Below are 27,500 nucleotides of genomic sequence, written 5' to 3' on the forward strand. Positions count from 1 at the left end.
TTGTATATACCGAAGTACAAACATGTTTATCATTGTATTAAAAAAATTTTATATATAGTGTTAACGTCAAATTACAAGACGGCAGTGCATTGGTTTACTCTACTATATGTGAATGAAATACTTTAAATATTGTCCTTTACATACAGCTATTATTTGGTAGTTGAAGTTTCTAACTTTCTCTTTTTATTCTATTATACTTTTACATACAGCTATTATTTGGTAGCTGAAGTTTCTTTCTCTTTTTATTCTATTACTTTTACATACAGCTATTATTTGGTAGCTGAAGTTTCTTTCTCTTTTTATTCTATTACTTTTACATACAGCTATTATTTGGTAGCTGAAGACTCTCTCTTTTTTTATTCTATTACTTTTACATACAGTTCGTATTTGGTAGTTGAAGTTTTTAACTTTCTCTATTTATTCAACTTTTTGTTAGCTACAATATGCTTATTTTCTTAGAACAATAATTATTCAATAAAATGTTAGAAACCAATACTATTAATTTTGCTATTTTTTCTATACATGACCTTCATTACTTATTGGAGCAGCATATTTATCATTTAACTTTGACCTTTATATGGGGATTTTATATTCATTATTGTCCATCAAATGTAATGTAAAAAAATTACATAACCTGCAACTTCTGAATAAAAAGGGAAACAGTGATTTTTTTCAAGAGTTAATAAAGCTTGAATGAGATACTCATTGAATATTTGTAGAGCTAAATGAACACTTTGTTTCTCAAAGGTGGGTGAGGAGAATGCTTTTCATGACAGTTTATAATGTTTCAAGAGTAAACCATCTTCTATCTCATGAAGTTTTTTCAGAGCTGAATGATGCATAATGAATTTCACTTTCTGAAATATGATTTCCATCGAAGGAGAACCGTAGGAACATTTTTTTATTTGTATCTTTCTGGCCAAGCCAATTATTCCTGGTACATCTCAACAAGTGTACTGAATTTCCGCCGTTATAATCAAAATATGGTTTCAAGTGAGTTTCATCCACCGGTCAGTACCACTGTTTTGTCATGAGGTAGTAATGATTTACATTTATTCTAAATGTACATCAGAAAATGAGAGTGATTTTTTTCTGACGCTGGGGTAAACTGTTTGGAGACACACTCCTGATAGTAGAGTACCTTGGCAATATTAGGGATTTCTTATCTCTCAAGAGTCTATAACTTTGAAGGGAACAATTACAAAACAAAGAAGACAATATTACAAGCTCTGATGAATAATCAGATTCATTCAGTCATTAACTGTAGTTGTTAAAATATGAATTTCTGCACAGGCAAGTGTTTGACTGATCATCTAAACTTATTGCCAGAAATGAAATCACTAATTTTATAACAGCAATGCCATTGCAGGTTTTAGAAATACACTCAGCAATGTCAGCTCTCTGCAGGTTATTCAATATCTACTCAATGATATTCGTATCATGAACCTCTGTAGGAATCTTTACAGCTCTTATGTGACGTACTTCAGAAACATGAACAAACGCATGCACTGTGCAGTTAGCCTTCACTGTAGGTAGGGTATTGTGTTGTACAGTATGCTATTTCATTAACCTGTGCTCAACTGTTACCTGTAGAAGAGGAAAGAGGGTCTTTTAATAATTGTTCGACATATATATATGAGCATTTAAACTATAATGCCAATAGGTTAGGTTAGTTATTGACATCCCTTCTGTTTTGTACCTGTAACCCTAGAATACTAGGCCAGTCTAATTTTATTCACCTTAACCAATCTAGGTCCAGTAAGGTTTGTCCCTTACCTATGACTATTGGCAATGGTAACTTGCCTATTTCCTGATCACTGTACTGTGCATAGACTTGTGATGAACCTGTAACTTCTATGTCTGTGCCACTTCCAAAGCTCTTGCTAAGTCCTGCAGTACACTGGGAGGTGTCTGGGCATAGGCTACACTGGGAGTTGTCTGGACATAGGCTACACTGGGAATTGTCTGGACATAGGTTACACTGGGAGTTGTCTGGACATAGGCTACTCTGGGAGTTGTCTGGACATAGGCTACTCTGGGAGTTTCTGGACATGGGCTACACTGGGAGTTGTCTGGATATAGGCTACTCTGGGAGTTGTCTGGACATAGGCTACACTGGGAGTTGTCTGCACATAGGCTAATCTGGGAGTTGTCTGCACATAGGCTACACTGGGAGTTGTCTGGACATAGGCTACTCTGGGAGTTCTCTGGACATAGGTCACACTGGAAGTTGTCTGGACACAGGCTACACTGGAAGTTGTCTGGACACAGGCTACACTGGGAGGTGTCTGGACATAGGCTACACTGGGAGTTGTCTGGGCATAGGCTACACTGGGAGTTGTCTGGACATAGGCTAAACTGGGAGTTGTCTGGGCATAGGCTACACTGGGAGTTGTCTGGACATTGGCTACACTGGGAGTTGTCTGGACATAGGCTAATCTGGGAGTTGTCTGCACATAGGCTACACTAGGAGTTGTCTGGACATAGGTTTACACTGGGAGTTGTCTAGACATAGGCTACACTGGGAGTTGTCTGGACATAGGCTACTCTGGGAGTTGTCTGGACATAGGCTACACTGGGAGTTGTCTGGACATAGGCTACACTGGGAGTTGTCTGGACATAGGCTACTCTGGGAGTTGTCTGGACATAGGCTACACTGGGAGTTGTCTGGACATAGGCTACTCTGGGAGTTGTCTGGACATAGGCTACACTAGGAGTTGTCTGGACATTGGCTACACTGTGAGTTGTCTGGACATAGGCTACAATGGGAGTTGTCTGGACATAGGGTACTCTGGGAGGTGTTTGGACATAGGCTACACTGGGAGTTGTCTGGGCATAGGCTACTCTGGGAGTTGTCTGGACATAGGCTACTCTGGGAGTTGTCTGGACATAGGTCACACTGGAAGTTGTCTGGACACAGGCTACACTGGAAGTTGTCTGCACACAGGCTACACTGGGAGTTGTCTGGACATTGGCTACACTGGGAGTTGTCTGGACATAGGCTACTCTGGGAGTTGTCTGGACATAGGCTACACTGGGAGTTGTCTGGACATAGGCTACACTGGGGTTGTCTGGACATTGGCTACACTGGGAATTGTCTGGACACAGGCTAATCTGGGAGTTGTCTGGACATAGGCTACACTGGGAGTTGTCTGGACACAGGCTACACTGGAAGTTGTCTGCACACAGGCTACACTGGGAGTTGTCTGGACACAGGCTACACTGGAAGTTGTCTGGACATAGGCTACTCTGGGAGTTGTCTGGACATAGGCTACACTGGGAGTTGTCTGCACATAGGCTACACTGGGAGTTGTCTGGACATTGGCTACACTGGGAATTGTCTGGACACAGGCTAATCTGGGAGTTGTCTGGATATAGGCTACACTGGGAGTTGTCTGGACATAGGCTACACTGGGAGTTGTCTGGACATAGGCTACACTAGGAGTTGTCTGGACATTGGCTACACTGGGAGTTGTCTGGACATAGGCTACACTGGGAGTTATCTGGACATAGGGTACTCTGGGAGGTGTTTGGACATAGGCTACTCTGGGAGTTGTCTGGACATTGGCTACACTAGGAGTTGTCTGGACATAGGCTACACTGGGAGTTGTCTGGACATAGGCTACACTGGGAGTGGTCTGGACATAGGTTACTCTGGGAGTTGTCTGGACATAGGCTACAATGGGAGTTGTCTGGACCTAGGCTACAATGGGAGTTGTTTGGACATAGGCTACAATGGGAGTTGTCTGGACATAGGCTACTCTGGGAGTTGTCTGGACATAGGCTACAATGGGAGTTGTCTGGACCTAGGCTACAATGGGAGTTGTCTGGACATAGGCTACACTGGGAGTTGTCTGGACATAGGCTACACTGGGAGTTGTCTGGACATTGGCTACACTGGGAGTTGTCTGGACATAGGCTACACTGGGAGTTGTCTGGACATAGGTTTACACTGGGAGTTGTCTGGACATAGGCTATTCTGGGAGTTGTCTGGACATAGGCTACACTGGGAGTTGTCTGGACATAGGCTACAATGGGAGTTGTCTGGACATAGGCTATTCTGGGAGTTGTCTGGACATAGGCTACTCTGGGAGTTGTCTGGACATAGGCTACTCTGGGAGTTGTCTGGACCTAGGCTACAATGGGAGTTGTCTGGACATAGGCTACAATGGGAGTTGTCTGGACATAGGCTACTCTGGGAGTTGTCTGGACATAGGCTACTCTGGGAGTTGTCTGGACCTAGGCTACAATGGGAGTTGTCTGGACATAGGCTACAATGGGAGTTGTCTGGACATAGGCTACTCTGGGAGTTGTCTGGACCTAGGCTACAATGGGAGTTGTCTGGACATAGGCTACAATGGGAGTTGTCTGGACATAGGCTACTCTGGGAGTTGTCTGGACATAGGCTACTCTGGGAGTTGTCTGGACCTAGGCTACAATGGGAGTTGTCTGGACATAGGCTACAATGGGAGTTGTCTGGACATAGGCTACTCTGGGAGTTGTCTGGACATAGGCTACTCTGGGAGTTGTCTGGACATAGGCTACTCTGGGAGTTGTCTGGACCTAGGCTACAATGGGAGTTGTCTGGACATAGGCTACAATGGGAGTTGTCTGGACATAGGCTGAGTTGTCTGGACATAGGCTACAATGGGAGTTGTCTGGACATAGGCTACAATGGGAGTTGTCTGGACATAGGCTACAATGGGAGTTGTCTGGACATAGGCTACACTGGGAGTTGTCTGGACATAGGCTACAATGGGAGTTGTCTGGACATAGGCTACAATGGGAGTTGTCTGGACATAGGCTACTCTGGGAGTTGTCTGGACATAGGCTACAATGGGAGTTGTCTGGACATAGGCTACAATGGGAGTTGTCTGGACATAGGCTACAATGGGAGTTGTCTGGACATTGGACTGGGAGTTGTCTGGACATAGGCTACAATGGGAGTTGTCTGGACATAGGCTACACTGGAGTTGTCTGGACATAGGCTGGAATAGGAGTTGTCTGGACATAGGCTGCAATGGGAGTTGTCTGGACATTGGCTACAATGGGAGTTGTCTGGACATAGGCTATTCTGGGAGTTGTCTGGACACAGGCTACACTGGGAGTTGTCTGGAAATAGACTACTCTGGGAGTTCTGTGTTAAGTCTAGTTTATATGAATTCCTACTAAAATTCAATCTAGGCTAAACCAGTCTTTCTTTACCTTGCTGCTCACAACACCTACCTAAATCCCTTTTCTGGCTACAAAATTCTTAGGCTATACCTGGATGTAGGCTATACTTGCAGTGGCCTAACTTATATTACTTTATCAGACAAACCTAACTGTATGTTTGTTTGCACTCTCAACGTGGCATAGCGCTCTCTCTCTCTCTCTCTCTCTCTCTCTCTCTCTCTCTCTCTCTCTCTCTCTCTCTCTCTCTCTCTCTCTCTCTCTCTCTCACCATAACACTGCATTCATTCCTTTATTGTTCCCCAAGTTTTTCTTGACATAGCTCAAATTTAACTCTTGATCATTAAAGATCGCGTTTCCGATTATGCAAGCATTCCGTTCATTGTAGTGTCATAAATTCATATGTGCAAGGTTACTTCAGGTTATGTGGAAAAATGTTTATTTTGCTCAGAACTGTCGCTTTTACAACTTGAACGAATATTGTAAAGCTTACTACTGCATTTAAGTATCAATGATTTCAGAACCGTAGAATATGATTGAAAGTTATAGAATGTCAAGCAAAAACAAACACAATAAGACTGAATCTCCTCCTTTCTAAAGTTACCAGATGTCTCATTATTTAGCAATATATGTCCGAAGATTTAAAAACTGTATATCACTTTTCTTGCCGAGTGTACATTTTATATATATATATAATATATATATGTACATTTTATATATATATATATATATATATATATATATATATATATATATATATATATATATATATATATATATATATATATATATATATATATATATATATATATATATATATATATATATATATATATATATATGTATATTATATATATATACATTATTATAATTTGCAAGAAGTCACTGCACAGAGCGCCTCCCCGACCTAATTGGCCTTCTGTTTATTGAGAGTAGAATCATCGCTGCATGGCCGGTCCTAGTTGACCTAGATATCAGAACAAAGTTATCAACATTTCGATCTGTCCCTTTCTTTACCTGGAACAGACATTGAGATGGCATGGGTTAAAAAGGCAAAGATACGAGGCTGGGTGCCACTCCCTTAAGCAGCTTAGCCCAGCTAAGCTGCTTAAAGCAACTTTTCTATGGGCAGATTAAGCTGCTGAATTGTCTTTCCTTTCAGAGAATACCTGGGAAGAGGTAACCCGATGGCTGAACACCTGGCAAATGACACATCGTTTGCACACGGCCCCAGTTATCGGTGGAAATTTGCACGCTGCCACGACACACGGCCGAGGCCTTAAAAGGGAAGGACAGGAGATCTGAAAGGCAGTAGGAGTAGAAGTACGGTAGCAGTCGTGGTTGTAGGGGAGTAGAAGGCCGGTAGCCATACACGCGGGCGAGTGATACATTTGCTGAGAGACCTTCATTCCCCCCTGTCTGACTCCAGACCACAGTCATCCTCGAGTGACAGTGCGCATCGCCATACATGTGATCGTCCCTCGTCATCCTTCGCCAGAGACCCGCTTCCCCTAAGGTAAAGTGTGAGTAAAGACTTTTCAGTCACGACAGTTTGCCCTTTAGAAAGTTATTGGGGTACCAGTTTATCCAGTGCCATTTCCAATGTCCTGTGTTCAAGTGTAAAGTGGTCATTCATTCTCCGAGTCCTTCGCACCCTCAGTGCAGACTCGAGTTATATTCTGTGTTATATTGTTCCTTTACTGGTGTGTTATATATAAATCTCTCTTGCAGAGGGACCTATTCGCAGTGGACTCATCTTGGACTGTACCTTGCCCTTAGTCAAGACTCCAGTAGAAGGATCTTCAGGCATTGTAAGCCCTTTAACAATTTACTTACCCATTTTCCCTTCTAATGCTTTCTTTTGTAAATATAATTCCTTAATTTATCCCAAGTGTTTACGTAACATTTCCTTATGAAGTAGAGCCTTCAGCTCCTAAAATCATCCCTTGTTCTTTTTTTTTTAAGATTTCCCTTTATGCAAGTCAGAACTCCAAGGCCAATTAAATAAAGTTTCCGTTGCCGGCCTGTAAAAATACCATAAACCCAGGGAAATTCGTAAAAATATATATATATACACATATGTATATATATATGGAATTGTAATAGCCAAAATGCCCTCTTAATTTCTCGAATTCTTTGCACTTTCAGATACACTTTTCACTAAAAAGCCTTGGATCCAAGTTCAAGAAATACGAGGCAATTATGATGCCTGGTAGTGGAAAACAAACCTGCATCCCATAATCACTATGAGGTCACGTTGCTGACCTGACCATGAGAAGGATTAAGTCTATTGTCGCACATACACACATATACCTGTCAAATTCGACAAGTATATATATGTGTGAGCGACAATAGACTTAATCCTTCTCATGGTGAGATCAGCAACGTGACCTCATTGTGATTATGGGATGCAGGTTTGTTTTCCGCTATGGGACATAATTGCTTCGTATTTCTTGCACTTGGACCCAGGTAGTAGTAGTATTGAAGTAGTTTAACCAGACCACTGAGCTGACTTTCAGCTCTTATAGGGCTGGCCCGAAGGGATTAGGATAAAATACCACATAGGATCACGTTCTCATACTGTAACACATACACACAATAAATACATTTACCCATGCCTCCATACTAAAAGATATATTAAAATTCATAATAAGTTAAGTAATATTTTTTTAAATTTAGATTTAAATTCACACTTTTATTATTTACTTATTTTTATATTTTATCTATCAAACCACAGTTCCTCATGAACAACAGAATCGGAACGACTGAAAATGTAAGAGATTCTGACAAAATTTCATTTATTGATTTATTCCTAAAAGTCGACAGTCGCTGTTGGTCATACTTTGGACACTCTGACCGTTATTATCACCCTGCACTCTGAGTACTCGGGAGCCTGGCCACGTGGGCTGCTCATTAAGTGCCCGTGTCAGACGAATATGGCCTATTCTGAGATGTGTTAGAATTACTTGTGCGTGTCTCTCACTGATATGGTGAACTCCAATTTTTAACATTAGGTTTTATTTGTTTCAATTTATTACTTTCAGGTTCTTCATCCCTTATTTATTGCCAATTATTTATGATACCCATTTTTATGTGTGTTACATAATCAGTCATGTGAGTTGCTTCTTTGGCTGCTTTATCTGCATCTTCATTTCTTTTGATCCCTACATGGGCAGGGATCCAACATATTTCTACATTTTTTCCATTATTATATAAGTTATGGAGATATAATTAGTAAGGCTAGATTCAAATAACTCTTAGATGGGAGAAGCTGCTAAGACCTCCTGACCACTGAACAGAGCCATTTTCTCTTAGTTACTCGACTAAATAATTCACAATACAATGCAAAAATAACTATGTGGTCACTCTCCTATCAAAAAATCCCTAACACCACCAGTATAAATCATAAACCAGCGTGATATTTTGTTTTGTTCCCGGTGAAACCAAATTCTTATTGTCACGATGTGTCCAAGTACCTGGTTATTACACAACTAATCACAGAATTCATACATTTTACCTCACTTCCTGAACTCTCATAACAACAAAATTACGACTGAGTACTCTAGAGGCAACAGTGATCCCTTAAAAAGCTTATTGGTCCCATGAAAAATCAGACTAAGTTTATCAAAACAAGTGTTAGGTATCAACAATTATACAAGAAATATACTACTGTAAAGTAAAAGGGTATCACTCCATCAAACAACTTTAACTGTTTCCCTGGTCTTAATTCACTTCAACAAAACTAAGGGAACAGAACATGTTTATCACTTTGCCTTATGCACACAATTAATCCTGTTCCTTAGCAGTCAATAAATGAAACTGTTTTAAAAATTTTAAATACAAAAATTTATCTTTAAAATCAAAACTAATAATTAGAATTTACAATCTGAAAAAATTTACTATTACTTGAAAACAACACAAAATTTAATTAATTCTTGAGTTAAATTACAAAGGTTAATTCATCAAGAAATTGAATCAATCAAGCAAAACTTAAACTACTTATAAATACTTCTAATTTGAAAAGAAAATCTAAATAAATTAAAATTAAATTGGGTATGGTACGTTAAACTATTCAGAAATACTTAAAATGCTAAGTAAATAAATGTTAAATCACCACTGTATAAAATGTGAAAAATTAAGAGATTGCAAACACAAGAACACAAAAGTACACAAAAGATTTACCAATAACAATTTCACTAAGGCAAAATTCCCTTAATACACCTTATTATACCATGTTAATAATAAGTAAAATTCACTTGACCTTACACAAGCTTGTGAAAACTTTCTTAAAATTTACTCCATATGCAGCTGCTCGAGAGTCACACAACACACTTTTGATAGGTACCGTTACAAATATATACACTACTATGTTATCAAATCTCAAAAGCTAAGATTAATATCAATGACCACACAAATATTTTACATTAATAACTTCTCTCTTTTGAAGACAAAGGTCTCTGAAATCAGAATGAGCAAACTTCAGGATTCCAGCAAGAAGCAAAACCCTCAGAGAATTTTACATCATTATTAAGGCATTTTGGGAATGAGATACCAGAGAAAATTCTAGAAAAGGAAGATGACATCACTTCCTGAGCAAAACGTTTTGAACTACAATCTTACAAAACATGGCATAATCGATCAAGACACGTGCTTCTACTCACAAAAACGCATACGTGACTCAAACACAAAATCGTATGGGACGTGATCAGAACAATACATGTAACATTGCAAAATCATTAGTCTTTTTTTCTCGGATGAGACAAAAATCTTACATGACTTGACTGTTATCCCGACCTGTCAACATGTTATCTTGCACAATGACACACGAAGCAAAACAAAGCATTCGCAGAACACGCACACTTGTTGCTGAATAGTATGTTACTGTTAAAACATATTATTAATTCTAAATTATGCTGTAAAGGTATCTAAATCAATAATTCTTGTGAGATCTGACATCACAATACATATGATATTTCAACAGCTATTATCACTGCACAGAACACATTATAACTAGAACAGCAAATATATCAAAATCATGGAATGATATACACTTTAAAGACAATATCATGAGAATATATATATATATATATATATATATATATATATATATATATATATATATATATAAATATATATATATATATATATATGTATATCATATCAGCAATAAGTCACCAAACTTCACGTGACAAATATATACATAGATAACCACAGGAAAGGTGAAAATTAAAGACCGGGTACCAAGTGCATTACAAATACTTCCTCTGGGTACCCCGATGAAGTGTACGCAATACTTAAAAGCTCTTGGTACCTGGTCTTTAATTTTCATCTTTCCTGTGGTTATCCCGAATGCCATAATCTCGACAGCCATAAGCCCGACAGCCAGAATCCCGACAGGCCAATATACCGACAAGCTCAAAATCCCGACAGAAAACAAAAATCTTGTTTTCGTAAATGATTTTGTTGGGTAAGCAAAATAATGATGGCATTACACATATAATTAAAATATAGGTTCACACTTTAATGAAGAATCAGATGTAAATGTATAATGAGAAGAGTTTAAGAGTATGTAATTATTTTCAAACCATGTAACAACATCGTCTGCTTCTTCTGGCAAATAAGATTTTCAAACTTTGAAAGCTTCCGGAATTTCATTCGAGGAAGAAATGCCAAGGCAAATAAATGTCGTATCATTAAACTAAACTTTTCATCGTTGCCGTAGCGAATTGATAATCCAGTTGACTGAATTCTTCGCCATAAGCACTGTCGTAAATGGTAAAATCTGATATTATAGACTATGGATTTAGATCAGTTTCATTTTCATCAGTGGTGTCAGTCGAAACAAGTGTTTATACAGACCTCACTCTTCCCAGTCATTAAAGCGTAGTACACAAGTGGAAAGACCATACGCTTTCCATATCCCACAGGTGCATGAATTGTGTACAGCTGGTAAAATAATGTAGGAACTGTCTTGAAAGTGCCATCCATGATCCAGTATTGAGCTTCTGATAATCTCTTCAGATTTGCGGCTATAGTGAATACCAAAAGTCTGTCATCCTCTGCTGCAGAATCTCTTGCCAAGAATGAATCACCGTTTAATGTAAGCTTTAATTCTAGCGGGATGCTGATTATCTCTTCTAATGACCTTGGTTCTGGTGGACACTCACAGTGCCTAATCCACTTTATACCGTACATAGTCTTTCTTTAGTAACTCATTTTTGGAAGGTAGGCATAGTACAATATTTTGAGGAGCAGAGACGGTACTTGATTGAATAATTTGAAATGGTCGATCTTTTCTTGATTTTGCAAGTATTTTCACTAGCAGCACTTGCACAAGGAGAATGATTGTGTTCAACAAATTTTGTTAGTGAATGCTTTCCGTTTACAAGTTTAGTGACTGCTCTGCTTTACAGTTATCAGATTGACGAAATTTACAGCACCTTTAATAAGTAATAAGAATCGTTTCTGTTTTTATCCTTCACCATCAAATATCCTCATACGTTACGTTGATTTTATCTTTTCCTTTTTGTGAAAAAAATCGTTTCACAAGATTCTTCCCTTTCTATAGGAGGTTTAGAAATAAAATAAATTTCAAAATTATATGCGATATTTAGACTATTCTCAAAAGCAAACTAAAGAAAAAGTGCACAGACAGGACTATATAAAGTGTTTGAAGAGGGAGGAGTTAAGAAGTGGGCTGTACGGGTATACAAAAACGAGGAGACTGGTCTTTTACTTTTCGAAAACAAACGTGTTGTTAACATACCATTAATTAATACTTGTTGTCTTTTATCAGTTACCAACTTAACTAAACAAATGTTCGATACATACACACACACAAACACAAACAAACCAACACAAACATTAGCATATGTTAATATGTCGGGATTTTAGTCTTGTCGGTATCTTGGCCTGTCGGGATTCTGGCTGTCGGGCTTGTGTCCGTCGGGATTGTGACCCATACCCATCTATGTATATATGTATTTACACACACACACACACACACATATATATATATATATATATATATATATATATATATATATATATATATATATATATATATTGTGACTGCCCTCTAGCCATCTAGTGAGTGAAAACTCACTAAATATGTATATTTGTAATACCTCCTAAGTTTCTTCTTTAAAGTCCCTGTTCTGTCACTCCTTAAAATTACCTTGTTTCCTCCCTCTTCCTTAATGGAGAGAGGAATTTCAGCTCGTATCGTGTACATACCTATTTTGTCAGTAATCATATTATTATTATTATTCGTGTATTTGCGTATTGGTGTTATTCATTATTTATTATTATTTTAATAGTGTCAAGTTGTAAGAAGCTTATGCATATAATTATTTTTCTTATTTTGGTGTTGGGAAGTTTAATTATAATCATAAAAATCGTTCAAGTGTTTCTATAACCGGCATATTGACTATAATATATTCAGTGCTTATTTTATTTGAACAGTGGAGCAGTGTGTAGTGTTGGTATCAGTATAACAATTATACATGAAGGGCTGAAACAGATATATTTTTTGGTGATATATTTTTTTATATATGTAAGTTGTTGTGGTGTACTGCAGGTCATCATTTCTTTAGCCTTGTCACCAAGGTTAGGTACACTTCACAGCTTGGCTTCCTGGTTTGACAGTTGAGTATTAAGAATTTTGCCCTGGTCAAATTAAGGGCCGTGACATATATGGGGGCCTGTCCGGGATCTGTTTCTTCAGTGTGTAACCTGATACCCATCTGAACACTCCTGCACGTAAGACTCCAATTATTGTGCGTAAGTTTATTTATATTGATTTTTCATATTTCCTACGGTATGTACATGGTATCTCCTCTCCTGCTCCGTCTCTCTAGGCATCTGTATTTTGGAGGAAATATCGGCAGCGTTTTTGTTAGTCGTTAGGGATCGGCAGTTGAGCCTGCCATCATTTAAGCCCGCCCCATCATACGAGCCACCCTTTACGGACACATCTGGCTGCGACATCGGACGTCCTCATTTTTTTTCTCGTCCACCCGTTGTATTTACGCCTTCCTCGTCCGTCGGATCGTCTAAGATCCATCGTGATCAGCGTCCTTAATTGCGTTATTTGTACTTTGTAAAGTCTGTAACTTCATGGATAGCTGGGCACCCATCATTTATATTTTGTCTCTAACTCTGTTAAACGTTTATAATTTTGTACTTTGTATTTCGCGACCTCTACTAGTAAAGGGGGTTTTAGCTCAGCATTACTGGTACTGTCGTGAGTGACTTGTTCATTTTGCCACTACCCCTATTTACGTCCGCAACGCTGCTAGTACGGTAGTTTTCGCTCATCACTACCGATACCTCGCGACTGACTTTGTTTATTTTGTCACTACCTTTATTCATCATTGGCATAAAAGATATTTTTGAACGTTAACCTCATGGTGGTACTTTAGTTTGGCTGTCTTAGGATTATATTGTGCTTATGTAGTTTTGTATAGTTTACAAGCTTCTCGTTATATATTAGATAGTTGTTCATAGTTTACAGTCTATTTGTGTTAGTTTCTTGTGATCGGTAAACATATGAAATATATTTTTGTGATTGCTAGTATTATGGTGCTTGCTGTCTTCTTTATAGTATTGAGTGCTCTTGTTGCCGAACAGTTGCTTAGTTTGTGATTTTTGCATTGAAAAATTTGAATACCTTGTTGGATAGGTTGACAATTTGTCAGAATCAGATAAAATTGTCTAGCATAATCATAAGCATTATCTTTGCTCCTCTTGTGTATCAGCTTAAGTATCTAGTTTTCATCAGGGTTTCATAGTTTCCTCAGTCCTCTATAAACGTTCTTTTTGAAGTTTATAGTACTTGTTCCATATAATCTTGCGTTTTAGTAAGTATTCAGTCATAACTTTTACTTTCCATAATGTTCAATGTAGAGAAATTTTTGTCTACTCCTAAACCGAACTTAACCTTGCATATCATGCGAAGAAGCAGAAATTGCTGACCATTGCTAAACATTGGAATATAACTGTAGAGCCATCTCATGTCAAAGCCCGATTAATCAATGATATTCTGCAGTTCCTTATTCAGAAGAAAGCAGTTGATGAAGGCGATGAAGACGTGGAAGATCTACGAAGTCTTACAGGAGCAATTGCAACGCCTTCTGTTGATCCAGAAATGGAGAAATTGAAACTGCAAATGCAAGTACTGCAGTTGCAACGTCAAACAGAAGCTGAAAAATCAAAGCAGAAGAGAGAAGACTAGAGTTACACCATCAAGCGGAAGAAGCGAAACTTGCTCTAGAACTAGAACATCAACGACAGCTCAATGAGTTAGCAATAGAAAGGGAAACCAAAAGGGCTTCTATTCTCCTAAAGACTAAACAAGATGAAAAGCAAATTCCTGATCCATTTGACCTTATAAAGGCAACCAAACTAGTACCAGAGTTCAATGAACGTGACCCCTGAAGTCTTCTTTAAAACTTTCGAGGACACTGCCGCAACTTTAAACTGGCCTAAAGATAAGTGGGTTCTCCTCATCCGAAACCATCTTAAGGGTAAGGCATCTTTTGTTGCTTCTCAGTTATTAACTAACAAAGATTGATTCTATTAAGAAAGCTATATTGGATGCCTATGCCATTACTGTTGAGGGATATCGGCAAAACTTCCGAAACTCCTTCAAAAGTGCTTCAGACATTTGTAGAGTTCTGCGAACTGAAGATCCGGCAATTGAATAAATGGTTAAGTAAGGCAGAAGTGCAGGATTTTGACTCCTTTAAAAACTTAATTGTGTTAGAGGAATTAATCAGAAGCTACCTTTAAATATAGCCACACACATAATGGATAAAGGCGAAACCAATGCACTGAAAGCTGCTAGCATTGCTGATGATTTTGCACTAATCCATAAATACAAACCTTCACAGTCCAAATCTGTATCCTCTCATAAATCTTATAAATATTCTTCACAGGTGTGTTCGTACTGCAAGAAGGAAGGTCATGATATTCAGCACTGCCCCTTGCCTCAATGTAAAAGATCTGACAGTGTGAAATCTGCCACCAGCAAACCTGAACAACCTTCCTCGAGAACTAATCAATCCCATCAAAAGACTCTCCATGTAGCAATTCCAAAACAAGAGGAAGATCCATTCAAAGCATTTACCTGCGCAGGGTCATTAAATGGTATACCTGTTGAGTGTTTAAGGGACACAGGTTCTACTCAGACAATTGTGAGCGTGACCAAAGATCTACCACTGGAACTAACTAATGAGTACATCACAGTTACAGATTTAACTACCAGCACCACTTTACCCTTAGCTAAGGTAAGGTTATGTTGTCCTTATTTTGACGGTGATACTGTCGTTGCAGTAACTGACAAACAATTACCTCATTCGTCAGTGCAAGTAATCTTGGGTAACGACCTTGCTGGGTCAAAGGTACTTGACACAAATCTGATTATCACTGATCCACAGATCATTTTAATAAAGAAAATACGGACAAACAGCCTACCAATGAAGCAGAGATAGTACAAGTTGCTACCAGGTCAGCCCGAGAAGACGAAAAAGCAAACCTAGATAAGCAAAATAGAACTACAGCAGCACTAGACATCATCGATATCCATAAAGATGATTTCAAATATCATCAGAGGGCAGATCCCAGCTTAGCAGTTTGCTGGAAGAAAGTCTCAGACATTAATGATTTATCCAAAACTCCTTGTTTTTATCAGGATAAAGATTTTCTTTTTCGCCTTTTCAGACCATCCAAATCTCCGTCCACCCATACATGGCTAGATCAACATCAACTTGTTGTACCTTCAGTCTTCCGAAAGTCATTACTGGACTTGGCTCACTCCACCGAATCTCATTTGGGAATTCACAAAACTTTCGACAGATTGGCTGAGAACTACTTCTGGCCAGGAATGAAGAAAGATGTGAAGGATTTCGTTCAACAGTGCCATCATTGTCAGATCACCGATGCTTCCGGAACTGGCTTTGGGGGGGTCTTGATGCAGCAACATCAAAGTTCTTTGGCCACACCTCCTCCGCCTCTGCATCATCTCGTGCCCATTGCCTATTACTCGGGGTACTTCAAAGGAGCCCAGACACGATGGGCAACAATTGAGAAGGAGCTTTATGCCATAATCGCTGCTCTTCTCCACTTCAAACCGTATCTGGAGGGCAACCAGCACGTGATCATATACACAGATCACAACCCATTGATCTTCCTGGATCGAGCGAAATTGAAGAATAATAAGCTTCTACGATGGTCGCACATCCTCTCCGAATTCAACATTAAACTGCAAGCCATTCGGGGTCCACAAAATATATTAGCAGATACTCTCTCCAGGATACCTCAAACTACATCCTAATCTGAACATGACTTGCGGCCTGTCATGCGCTACTCTCTTCAGTTGCTCCACTTCTGAGCCCTCTCTCAGTGGGGAATGTGACCGCCCGCCATCTAGTGAGTGCAAACTCACTAAATATGTATATTTGTAATACCTCCTAAGTTTCTTCTTTAAAGTCCCTGTTCTGTCACTCCTTAAAATTACCTTGTTTCCTCCCTCTTCCTTAATGGAGAGAGGAATTTCAGCTCGTATCGTGTACATACCTATTTTGTCAGTAATCATATTATTATTATTATTCGTGTATTTGCGTATTGGTGTTATTCATTATTTATTATTATTTTAATAGTGTCAAGTTGTAAGAAGTTTATTCATATAATTATTTTTCTTATTTTGGTGTTGGGAAGTTTAATTATAATCATAAAAATCGTTCAAGTGTTTCTATAACCGGCATATTGACTATAATACATTCAGTGCTTATTTTATTTGAACAGTGGAGCAGTGTGTGTGTTGGTATCAGTATAACAATTATACATGAAGGGGCTGAAACAGATATATTTTTTTTTTGGTGATATATTTTTTTTATATATGTAAGTTGTTGTGGTGTACTGCAGGTCATCATTTCTTTAGCCTTTGTCACTAAGGTCAGGTACACTTCTACAGCTTGGCTTCCTGGTTTGACAGTTGAGTATTAAGAATTTTGCCCTGGTCAAATTAAGGGTGACAATATATGACAATATAATATATATATATATATATATATATATATATATATATATATATATATATATATATATATATATATATATATATATATATATATATACAGGGTGTTTCAAATTTGAGGGCCCCCTCACACATAAACTAAAATTGATATGGACAAAACAAAAGTAATTTAGGACAGGTATTTATTTAAGGAACTCTCTGAGTATTTAATATTTTGTGTGGCCTCCATCTGTCTGTACCACAGCCTGCATTCTTGAGGGGTATGATATCAGCAAATCGCAAAAAAGCTGAGACTCAAACTCCATTTCCCTGAGCACTTCGGTCACCTCTCTTTGCAGGTCGTCAAGGCTTGGTATACCATCATAGTTCACTGTGTGCGCTTCAACACGATCCTTTAAGACACTACCAATGTTTTCACACACATTAAGGTCAGGGGAGCTACCTGGAAATTCACTTGACGAGAAGAAATCGATACCACTGTTTCGAAGCAGCTCCTGTGTCTGAAGAGCCTTGAAACATGGTGCCTTATCATGCAAAAATGTGACTTCTTCAACAGATAACACATTTTCAGGATCTTTGAGGAAATGAAATACTCCACCAGTAAGCACAGTTTCTCTGAAGTAATCGCCATTCCATGACTCCTTTTTCTTTGATGATCCACATTCAGGAAATTTCACAACTTGGCGATAGCACACGTCATCACTGATATCATCCAACTTTGCAGCCCAAATGATGTCATTTTTATGATTTGGCTTCCTGACTGTGTAAATGAAGAATTCATCTGATGCAGCAACATGGAGAAAGTCAGCTTCATCCCAATCTTTAAGAAATGAACCACAAAACCATGCACGGTCTTCTGTCTGTTGCTGAGTGATGTTGAACTTGCTGATAACATGAAATGGCTTGATACCAGATTTTTTCAACTCACGATATACAGCACTATAACTTCTCTTCTTTCCCCTTTTTGTTTCTAGTTCAAGCACCAATTTACGTAAAGACTTTCTTGTTCTACCCACTGCCTCAGCTATGATGTCTTTTGACTCCTGAGAAAGGACTTCAGGCCTTCCAAGATTCTCACTCTTTTTGCGATGACAGTCATATGGATTTTTGTTCCAGTTTCTTTTAACAAAGGATTCCTCTCTTTTAATGTATTTAAATATCCAGGAACGTGAAATGAAGGATGCGCCAGCATCCCTGCCCTCTCTGAAGGTTATAGCCCGGATTTGGTCAATCCATCTGATTTCCTCCGAGTCGTTAGCCATGGCTGTATCTAACACCGTCACTCAGTCCGAAAATACAAGAAATGTAAAATAACAAATAGCTTAATAGAAACTTAAAATAATGCACTTGGAGATAGGTTATAGCAGAAAACTTCATAACTTTTCATCTGTTCTGTGGAGGGGGGGGCTCTAATTTCGAAACACCTGGTATATATATATATATATATATATATATATATATATATATATATATATATATATATATATATATATATATTTATACATACATATATATATATATATGTATGGCGTGTGTGTGTGTGTATGTAGGTATGTAACAATGTATGTCTGTATGTTTGTAAATATGTGAATGAGCAAACGTGCAATTTTTTCTTCGTGAAATGCTACTCAGTATGGGATAGATTTGGAGGAAAAAACGTGTAATAAAAATTTCTCTTTTAGATATAAGAACCAATAGATTGTGATCTCTAGGTCAAATAAAAGCATTTTATTGCCAATACTGCCAGGTTCTTTCCATAAAACTGATGAAAGAATACGGCAGAACATAATAAACAGAATTTTGAAATTAATGCCCTGTCTTGCAGGTTCCTCTATAAGGGTAAATGGAACAGCAAGCTAAGAGATGGTGGACAACGCCTGCCTTCCCTGATAGATATCAAGGCGGATATAGGTTCTACCTTGGACATGAAGGGTCGAAGGATGACTGTGGCCATCTTGGAACTGTGGCCCTTCGTCAAGTTTGACAAAGTCTTAAAGGATGGCACTGTTGAGGCTCAGTCTGGTTCGGATATTTTGATTCTGAACACCATAAGCAGCCTCCTTAATTTCACGTGAGTAATACGTGTTTTATTTCTCAGCTTAAACGCTGTCGCTCGATCTTTCTTTCTCACAGAGCAAGTAGTGGCGCCACCCCAGTTCATAACGCCATGATAGCGTTCAGTCGCCTTACCTGCCTAGGGGGAACGATTGGGACAAGTTCCTTGAAAACCCTTTATGCCTATATTAACCTATGCAGTGAAATAGGAACATGGATGTTAACAGAATATTGTAGGTTGAAGTTGGTGAGAGAGAGAGAGAGACAGAGAGAGAGCGAGATGGACAAGCATTTTGGAAGCAAACATGGATAGCACACTCAGATTAAATTATGTTTAATTTTAAATTATGTTTGATTTACTGTGTTGAAAAATCATCTCACACATTATTTGGCCTCCTGAAATTATTATTATTATTATTATTATTATTATTATTATTATTATTATTATTATTATTATTATTATTATTATTATTATTATTATTATTTTAGTTACAGGCTAGTTACACCTGGAGACAACACCTGGGGATTCCCCCAGCCTGACGGAACCATAAATGGGATGATTGGAATGGTAGCCAGAAGAGAGGTGGCTTTTGCAATATGTGGTATATCCATTCATGGTAATTAATTATCAATATGCATTTCCTTTATTGCTTATAACTTTCAATTTCGGGCATGGATGGCTGTTGCTTCAGATTTTCAATTGCATCTTCATACAGTATGGAATCTTACTTAAATAAGAGGAATTATTGCAATAGGATTCATATATCTAAAAACACTAGGTGCTTGAGCATACTGGAGAACTTTTCTTTTAATAACTATACTGTCAGTTTAAAAAGCATGATCATCTAAAACCACGATGATCCATTTTTATGATAAAATATATTTTTCGAAGAATGATGAGTGCAGCCACTTAGGTATCAAGCAATTGTTGCATTAACTTATGAAAAACGTTTCCTCACCCTCGTACGAACAGTACGCGAGTTAATTGATTCTTCTGTTTTAAAGACTTAACCTTTTACTGCAACTTCACAGAGCTGAGAAAGAGAGTGGTCGATTATACTACAATGTACTCACAAGGATTTCTACGAATTTTCTCCAGAGCCCCAAAGCAAAAAAACAGGGCGTTGGCAGTCCTTTCTCCATTCACTCTGCAGGTATTTTTAGCGTAGACTTTCATTTTCAGTCTTTTTATCTTTCTGCCAAACCTTGAAAAGATAGAGCGAACTCTCTCTCAAATCTTCCTCTAACAAGGTAAACTGGGCCACACCCTATTATTTGAATAAGAAATTCCTTAAATTGAGCATCTTCCAGGAGTATAGTATGTTATTCTTCAGGATGATCAATAAAGCATTAACTTTTGTAAATTGTTAATTCCTGGATAATATATACGATAGTGTGTGGTTGAGGAATCTCTCGGCTAAATATCATTAAATTTATTTCATAATTTTAGGTCAGAGATCTAAATCTTCCTTGTGTAAGTGCCATAGTAGTACGCAGGAGACACACTTCCTAAGCAAAAAACTTTTATCACTTATTATATCATTGGTCCTTTGAAAAACAGGGGGAGTAATTCGCATTCGTCAACGTAGGTTTGCACACAACAGCCGACAATAGATGTGATAAAATGCTCTTGCTGTTAAAAAAAAAATTTTTTTTTCCGTTGGAAATCAAATAAATCAGGTAAATTATTCTGAAAAATCGACATTCCATTATTTACTGTGAACAGAACGAAAAGGGCATGACTGTCCAAGTCACAATGTTTCCCTGCAAAAACACGGAATTTAACAATTTTTAATGATGAAAGACAATCTTTCGAAAGAAGCAGCTTAAATGACTCAGCAAACGCAAATTATTGCTGAGAGATTTGCATTGTAGGACGGGCCACGTGGTAAGAAGGATTAATTATGACAGCTAACTCTTGGTTTATGGGCCCATCACACTGCTGATAAAATAGCAGAGGTTACTGGCAGTGTACAGTCAAAAGGTTCTCAACACAGTGAACAAATAAACGTCCAAAAAACAAGTAGCTGTAATATTACAAATGTTGGAATAGATCCAAACTGGTATAAGGAGGTTGCATAGTGTCAATAATCTTGATGCTGTGACGCCAGCTTTAGTAACCATAAACCATAGAAAGCTTTCCTAAATAGCATAATAATTCTTTTAAAACACTGATTTGTTCCAAGCAAATATGAAATGTTTGCAGGGGCAGAAACAGAACCCTGGTAATAATGATCTTCACAAGGAGTATCAGCTTTTACATCCACTCCTGCAATACGATAGAACTTATGAATTTAGGTTCCAAGTTCTCAAAGGTTGTTGTTGGGGATGGTAAAAAGAATATTAGATAAAGACCTTTCAAGGTATTTACTTCTGGAAGACTGGAATAAAGCAAGTTTTATTTGTTTCATTCAAAGATATTTTCCCGGATCACTTATATTTCATTACAAGATTAATCGAAGAACGGTTCTTTTTGAAAATAATAATTATCTGCTTATAAAGAAGTAAGACCAAAAAGTTGGGTTCAGTGACAAAACTGAAGAAACGAGAGAGCCGGGTCAACAACGATACTAATTAAGACACGGGGAGCACAGGTCAAGCCACAACAAAGGAGCTCTGGCTGGCAAGACCATCAGATTTCCCAAAGGTCTTTAAAAAGGATGACTAGACATGAGGAATTTAGAATAGGAAATATCCAGTTGACCTTGATTAACGGAATCCATATTGATGCTCAGAGAAAGAGCCGTGCAAGCTTCACATGCCAGCTGTTCGTGGGATGCCAGGAAGCATACTCAGACTTATAAGCAAAGCTTTCCTGTCTTCATAGACCATCCAGAGAAAATATCTGTGCATTAATCTACACGGCAAGTTGTAATGTGGAATGTGTAAAAAACTGTTTAATTTTTTTACCAATTCAAAAGATTACATTAAAACTATATTTCAGTAGGAATCGTAGCAGGAGTAAGTACTTAAATGCACACCATATCCAGAGCATTTTATTTTTAGCGTTTCGCCACATTTGTATGTAGCATCTTCTAAACTGAAAGGCAGAAATTTACAGTTGGAAGTTATGCATAATTAAAAGAATGTTGTAAAAAATTATAAAAACATATTTGAAAAATTTTATTTACAAGAATATTCATAAAGTATAAGAAGCTATTTACAAAATATACTTCATAAACTAAGCTTATATTAAAATATTAAAATATGTAGAGAGGATAAGCACTGCTGTCTGTATTGGTTTCTTCATTTTAATAAAAATATTTGGTACTTCAGCAGTTTGTATAGGTATTTAACCGTACTCTTTAAGGAAATAAATCACTTACTGCCATTATTGTAGGGAACTTTCGAGCTGATGTACCTCTGATGGCAGAGCTACTGATCCTTTGCTGTGCACCTACCATCAAATAGCCAGTTCGATGCTGCTAGGTTTAACTTATGCCGCGATGATGCCAAGCTTGCTGATTGGTCAGCAAAAAAACCGACGCTCCTGACATCATTCTAGACAATTCTACACCCATTTTGTCACGCATTTAAGAGACTGAAAACGGTTTCTTGCCTGGTAGTGTTAAAAACGAGGATAAATTACTAGATAGCCTATGCACGTCCACTGTTTACCCTTTTCAATGCCCTTGCTGCCGCAAGGCTATGCATAATTGTTATAGTTTAACGAATCTTTCTTTGAGAGTAGACAAACACAGAGCTGTCAGTAGCAAGACAGAGGCCACTAGTAAAGGACGATAACTCTACTGTAGGGAACCAGTGTGAAAATATGTCAAGTAAAATTTGACTTAGGAAACTTTAAAATCATCTTGAATGTTTCTACTGCTTTATTTAATTTTCTAGAATCCATCTATCCTCTTTACATATTTTAATATTTTAATGTATGCGTAATTAATGATGTATATACTGTAAATAGTTTCTGATACTTTATAAATATTCTCGCAGAGTTTTTCAAAAATGTTTTTAGCATTTTTGCAGCATTCTGATAATTTATTTGTGCATATCTCAAAACTGTAAGTTTCTGCCTTTGTGACTTGTTTCCCCTTTTCACTTAAAAAAATGCTACATATGAATGTAAGAAAACGTTATATAGAAGGTTCTGGACATGGTATATATATAAGTACTTATCCCGAAAGAAACCTCTGTGCCAGATGTCATCAGATCACCATATGCGTTTCACCTTCCTACTAAACTCTTTTTTTAATCCTTTTGACCACAATTTTATTCCTTTCTGCTTCAATAGAAAATATGCCTGCAAATAAAACCTTCAAGAGCAAAGCACAAACTACCGAAATCAACATGAGGTCAATAATTGCTGGTTGGTATGAAGCCCTCTTCCCATTCACCCACAGAGTTGGTGGCTGCTGCTACCCACTTTGCGGAGCATCATTTTCCATTCCCCCTTGAGGTACCAAGTTGTGGTACTAATTAGGTACCCTGCTACCAGAGGTTTTCTTTCTCATGCAGTCAAGCTGAGGTACAGTTTTCATGGTCGTGTTATTACTCCCGTTCCTTTTAAGTTTGAGAGGCTGTCATACTTCTTCATAGCACCATGTACCATTAATTTTTATTTTTAATGGTGTCACTGATCTTATTAGTAAATATTGATTTTTTCATTTCTAAATCCTCATTGATAAACGTTGCCACGTCGAAGACGTCTGTCAGTAATATGCGAATGCTAACAGTTTTATAAGCAATCAACAAGATTCTCTGGATATTTCAGGTAGGTCAGTGTACTATTATTATTTGTATTTTCATCTTCTGTCATCTATTCTGTTGAAGTTTACTTTATATGATATGGCCTCTAAAACTTGCTCCATGTCCAGATAATAACAATGATAATAGAGCGACGAAGAAAATTGACTTAAACTGATAAAAAATAAACAATAAAACAATTTCTAAAAAAAAATTCGACGTCTCCCCATATATATATATCTTATAAGAGAATTCTCTACAGATTTTTTCACTTACACAAAACACCAAACACACATGATTTATAAAAAAATACAATGAGTATTTTAGCAAACTGACTGACAATCAGCTCCGTTTCTCATCGTGAATTTCTTTTTCTTTTTTTCAGGTATGGATAGGTATCACTATTTCAGTTCTGGGTACCGCCACTGTGTTATCACTTCAGTCCAAGCTGCTGCAGCTCCTCCGCATGGAGAGAGCGTTGAATGCGAGTGAGTACTACTTCAACATATTCAGAAGCCTTGTTGCTCAGGGTAACTTGATCAAGGCGAAATTATGGTCCCAAAGATTCATCCTATACTTCTGGTATTTATTCTGTCTTATAAACGCAGGTAAGCCTTGGATGACCACAATATATAAACTCGTTAAAATGCAATAAAAAATTTGATAAAATACTGAACAAAGTGGCCGGAATAAATAAATAGACAGACACAGAATGACATTTAACGACATACGAGCTTCAACAAAAATTTGTCCTGACAAGCACCCAAAGCCTGATGACCCTCTATAGTATGATATTCCTCAAACATAAAATTATTTTGATTAAGCCTGTTCACACCGTGTTTAAGCATTTCATCAAGATATCTAGAAAACTAGCGTTCAAGATAAGCTCTTATATCATAAGGTCACGATACATCAGGAACAGATAAAAGCTATAGGTTAACGAACAATAAAGATTATATCCAGATATCAAAGTTCACGTAAACTTACAGTAACTAAATATGTTTGGATCCTATGATTTGATCTAGATAAATGTTGATCATTTGGAGTCATTTCCTGATGCATTTCCCATTTGCGGTTTTCTTTTCTTCGAGAGGAGGAGGGGTGGGATGGCTGATTACAAGAAAGGTTGTTTTCAGCCAAATTATCTCTCATCAAAATAATCTATCTTCCCCCGCCCCCCCATCACCCCCGCAGTATTTTTGGTGTATATGATAATGCTTCAGTTGACTGATATTTCTGCCAAATATTTCATTTAATTTTGAATGACAAAGAATAGTCTGTTCAGGGCCTTTAATCTTCTTTGTTTCAGTCGCCGACCTATATCCTGAAATACCTTTAATCATCTCTATATCACTCAATGACCTAAATCCCTTTAATTATCTCTATATTATTCATTAACCTATTTCCTGAAATACCTTTGATCACCTCCATATCATATAATGACCTATATCCTAAAATACCTTTAATCATCTCTATATCCTAAAATATCTCTATATCACTCATTGACCTGTATCCTGAAATATCATAAAAAATCGCTGTATCATTCAGTGACCTATGTCCTGAAATACCTTTAATCATCTCTACATCACTCAATGACCTATATTCTGAAATAAAATTAACATTACCCCTATATCATTCATTAACCGATATCCTGAAAAATCTTTAATAATCTACATACCACTCATTAACCTATGTCCTGAAATACCTCTGATCATCTCTATATCATTTATTGACCTATACCATTAAAGACCTTTGATCATCTCTGTATCAGCCATTGACCTATATCCTGAAATAACCTGAATCATCTCGATAACATTCATTTCTTTATATCATAAAATTCCTTTAATCATCTCTATATCATTCATTGACCTATATCCTGAAATACCTTTAGTCATATCTATATCCCGCATTGACTTTATCCTGAAATAACTTTAATCATCTCTACATCATTCATTAACCTATATCCTGAAATGCCTTTACTAGCTCTAGTTGTTTCATTAACTTATACCCTAAAATATCTTTAAACATCTCAATATCACTCAATGACCTATATCCTAAAATACTTTTAATCATCTCTATGTCACTCAATAATATATATCCTGAAATACCTTTAATCATTTCTATATCACTCAATGACCTATAGCTTGAAATACCTTTAATTGTCCCTATATTGTTCATTGACCAATAGCCATAAATACCTTTGTCTCTATGCCATTAATTGACCTATATCCTGAAAAAACTTTATTCGTCTCTACAACACTCAATGACCTATATCCTGAAATATCTTTAGTCATATCTATATCCCTCATTGACCTACAGTATACCCTAATATACCTTTCATTATCTCTATACCATTCATTCACCTATATCCTAAAATGCCTTTAATCATCTCTGTATGACTCATTGACCTATATCCTGAAACATCATTATTATCTCTAAATCATTCATTAAATTCTCTCCTAAAATACCTTTAATCATCTCTATATCATTCATTCACCTATATATTGAAATAACTTTAATCATTTCTATATACAGAAATACCTTTCATAACCTCTATATTATTCATTGACCTGTATACTTAAATACCTTTAATTATCTCTATAACTCTGCTTGACTTATATCCTTAAATACCTCTAATCATCTCTAGATCATTGATTGACCTATATCTTAAAATACCTCTAATAATCTCTGCATCACTCCTTGGCCTATGTCCTGAAACACCTTCAATCACCTTCATATCATTCATTAACCTATATCCTAAAATAACTCGAAACCAACTATATCCCGAAATATCCTTAATTATTTCTTCATTATTCATTATCCTATATCCTAAAATACCTTTAATCATCTCTGTATCAATCAATTGCCCTTGTCTGAAAATACCTTTAATTATCTCTATATCATTCATTAACCTATATCCTAAAAATACTATATATCATATCTGTATCAAACAATGACCTCTATTCTAAAATACCTTTAATCAGCTCTGTATCACTCGATGACCTATATCCTTAAATACGTTTAATTATCAGTACATCATTCATTGATTGCCCTATAATCTAAAATATCTTTAATTATCTCTACATCATTCATTGACCTATATCCTAAAATACATCTGATCATCTCTATGTCACTCAATGACCTATATCCTGAAATACTTTTAATCATTTTTATATCATTCGTAGACCTATATCTTGAAATACATTTGTTTATTACTGTCACTCAACACCTATATCCTGAAATACATTCAGTCATCTATATATCATTCAATGGCCTATATCATGAAATAACACTAATCATCTCTATATCATTCATTGACCTATATCCTGAAATACCTTTAATCATCACTATATCCTGAAATACCTTTAATTATCTCTATGTCACTCAATGACCTATATCCTGAAATGCATTTAATCATCTCTATATCATTCAGCGCCCTATATCCTGAAATACCTCCAATCATCTCTATAACATTAATTGACCTATAGCATGAAATACATTTAATTATCTCTATATCAATCATTGAATTATACCCAGC

The 27,500-nt window shown here is 37.0% G+C and overlaps 1 protein-coding gene across 1 annotated transcript in view; it reads left to right on the forward strand.

Annotated features, from left to right (window-relative positions):
• Nucleotides 1–27,500, forward strand: part of LOC136832898 (probable glutamate receptor) — a 184,880-nt gene that overhangs the window by 151,356 nt on the left and 6,024 nt on the right. The window contains exons 7-10 of the mRNA XM_067094554.1: nt 19,035–19,280; nt 19,754–19,881; nt 20,297–20,418; nt 24,348–24,570. Coding sequence (XP_066950655.1) covers nt 19,035–19,280; nt 19,754–19,881; nt 20,297–20,418; nt 24,348–24,570 — 719 coding nt within the window. The remainder of the gene's footprint in view (nt 1–19,034; nt 19,281–19,753; nt 19,882–20,296; nt 20,419–24,347; nt 24,571–27,500) is intronic.

The sequence above is a fragment of the Macrobrachium rosenbergii genome, chromosome 50, assembly GCF_040412425.1.
Source record: "Macrobrachium rosenbergii isolate ZJJX-2024 chromosome 50, ASM4041242v1, whole genome shotgun sequence".
Classification (NCBI taxonomy): Eukaryota; Metazoa; Arthropoda; class Malacostraca; order Decapoda; family Palaemonidae; genus Macrobrachium; species Macrobrachium rosenbergii.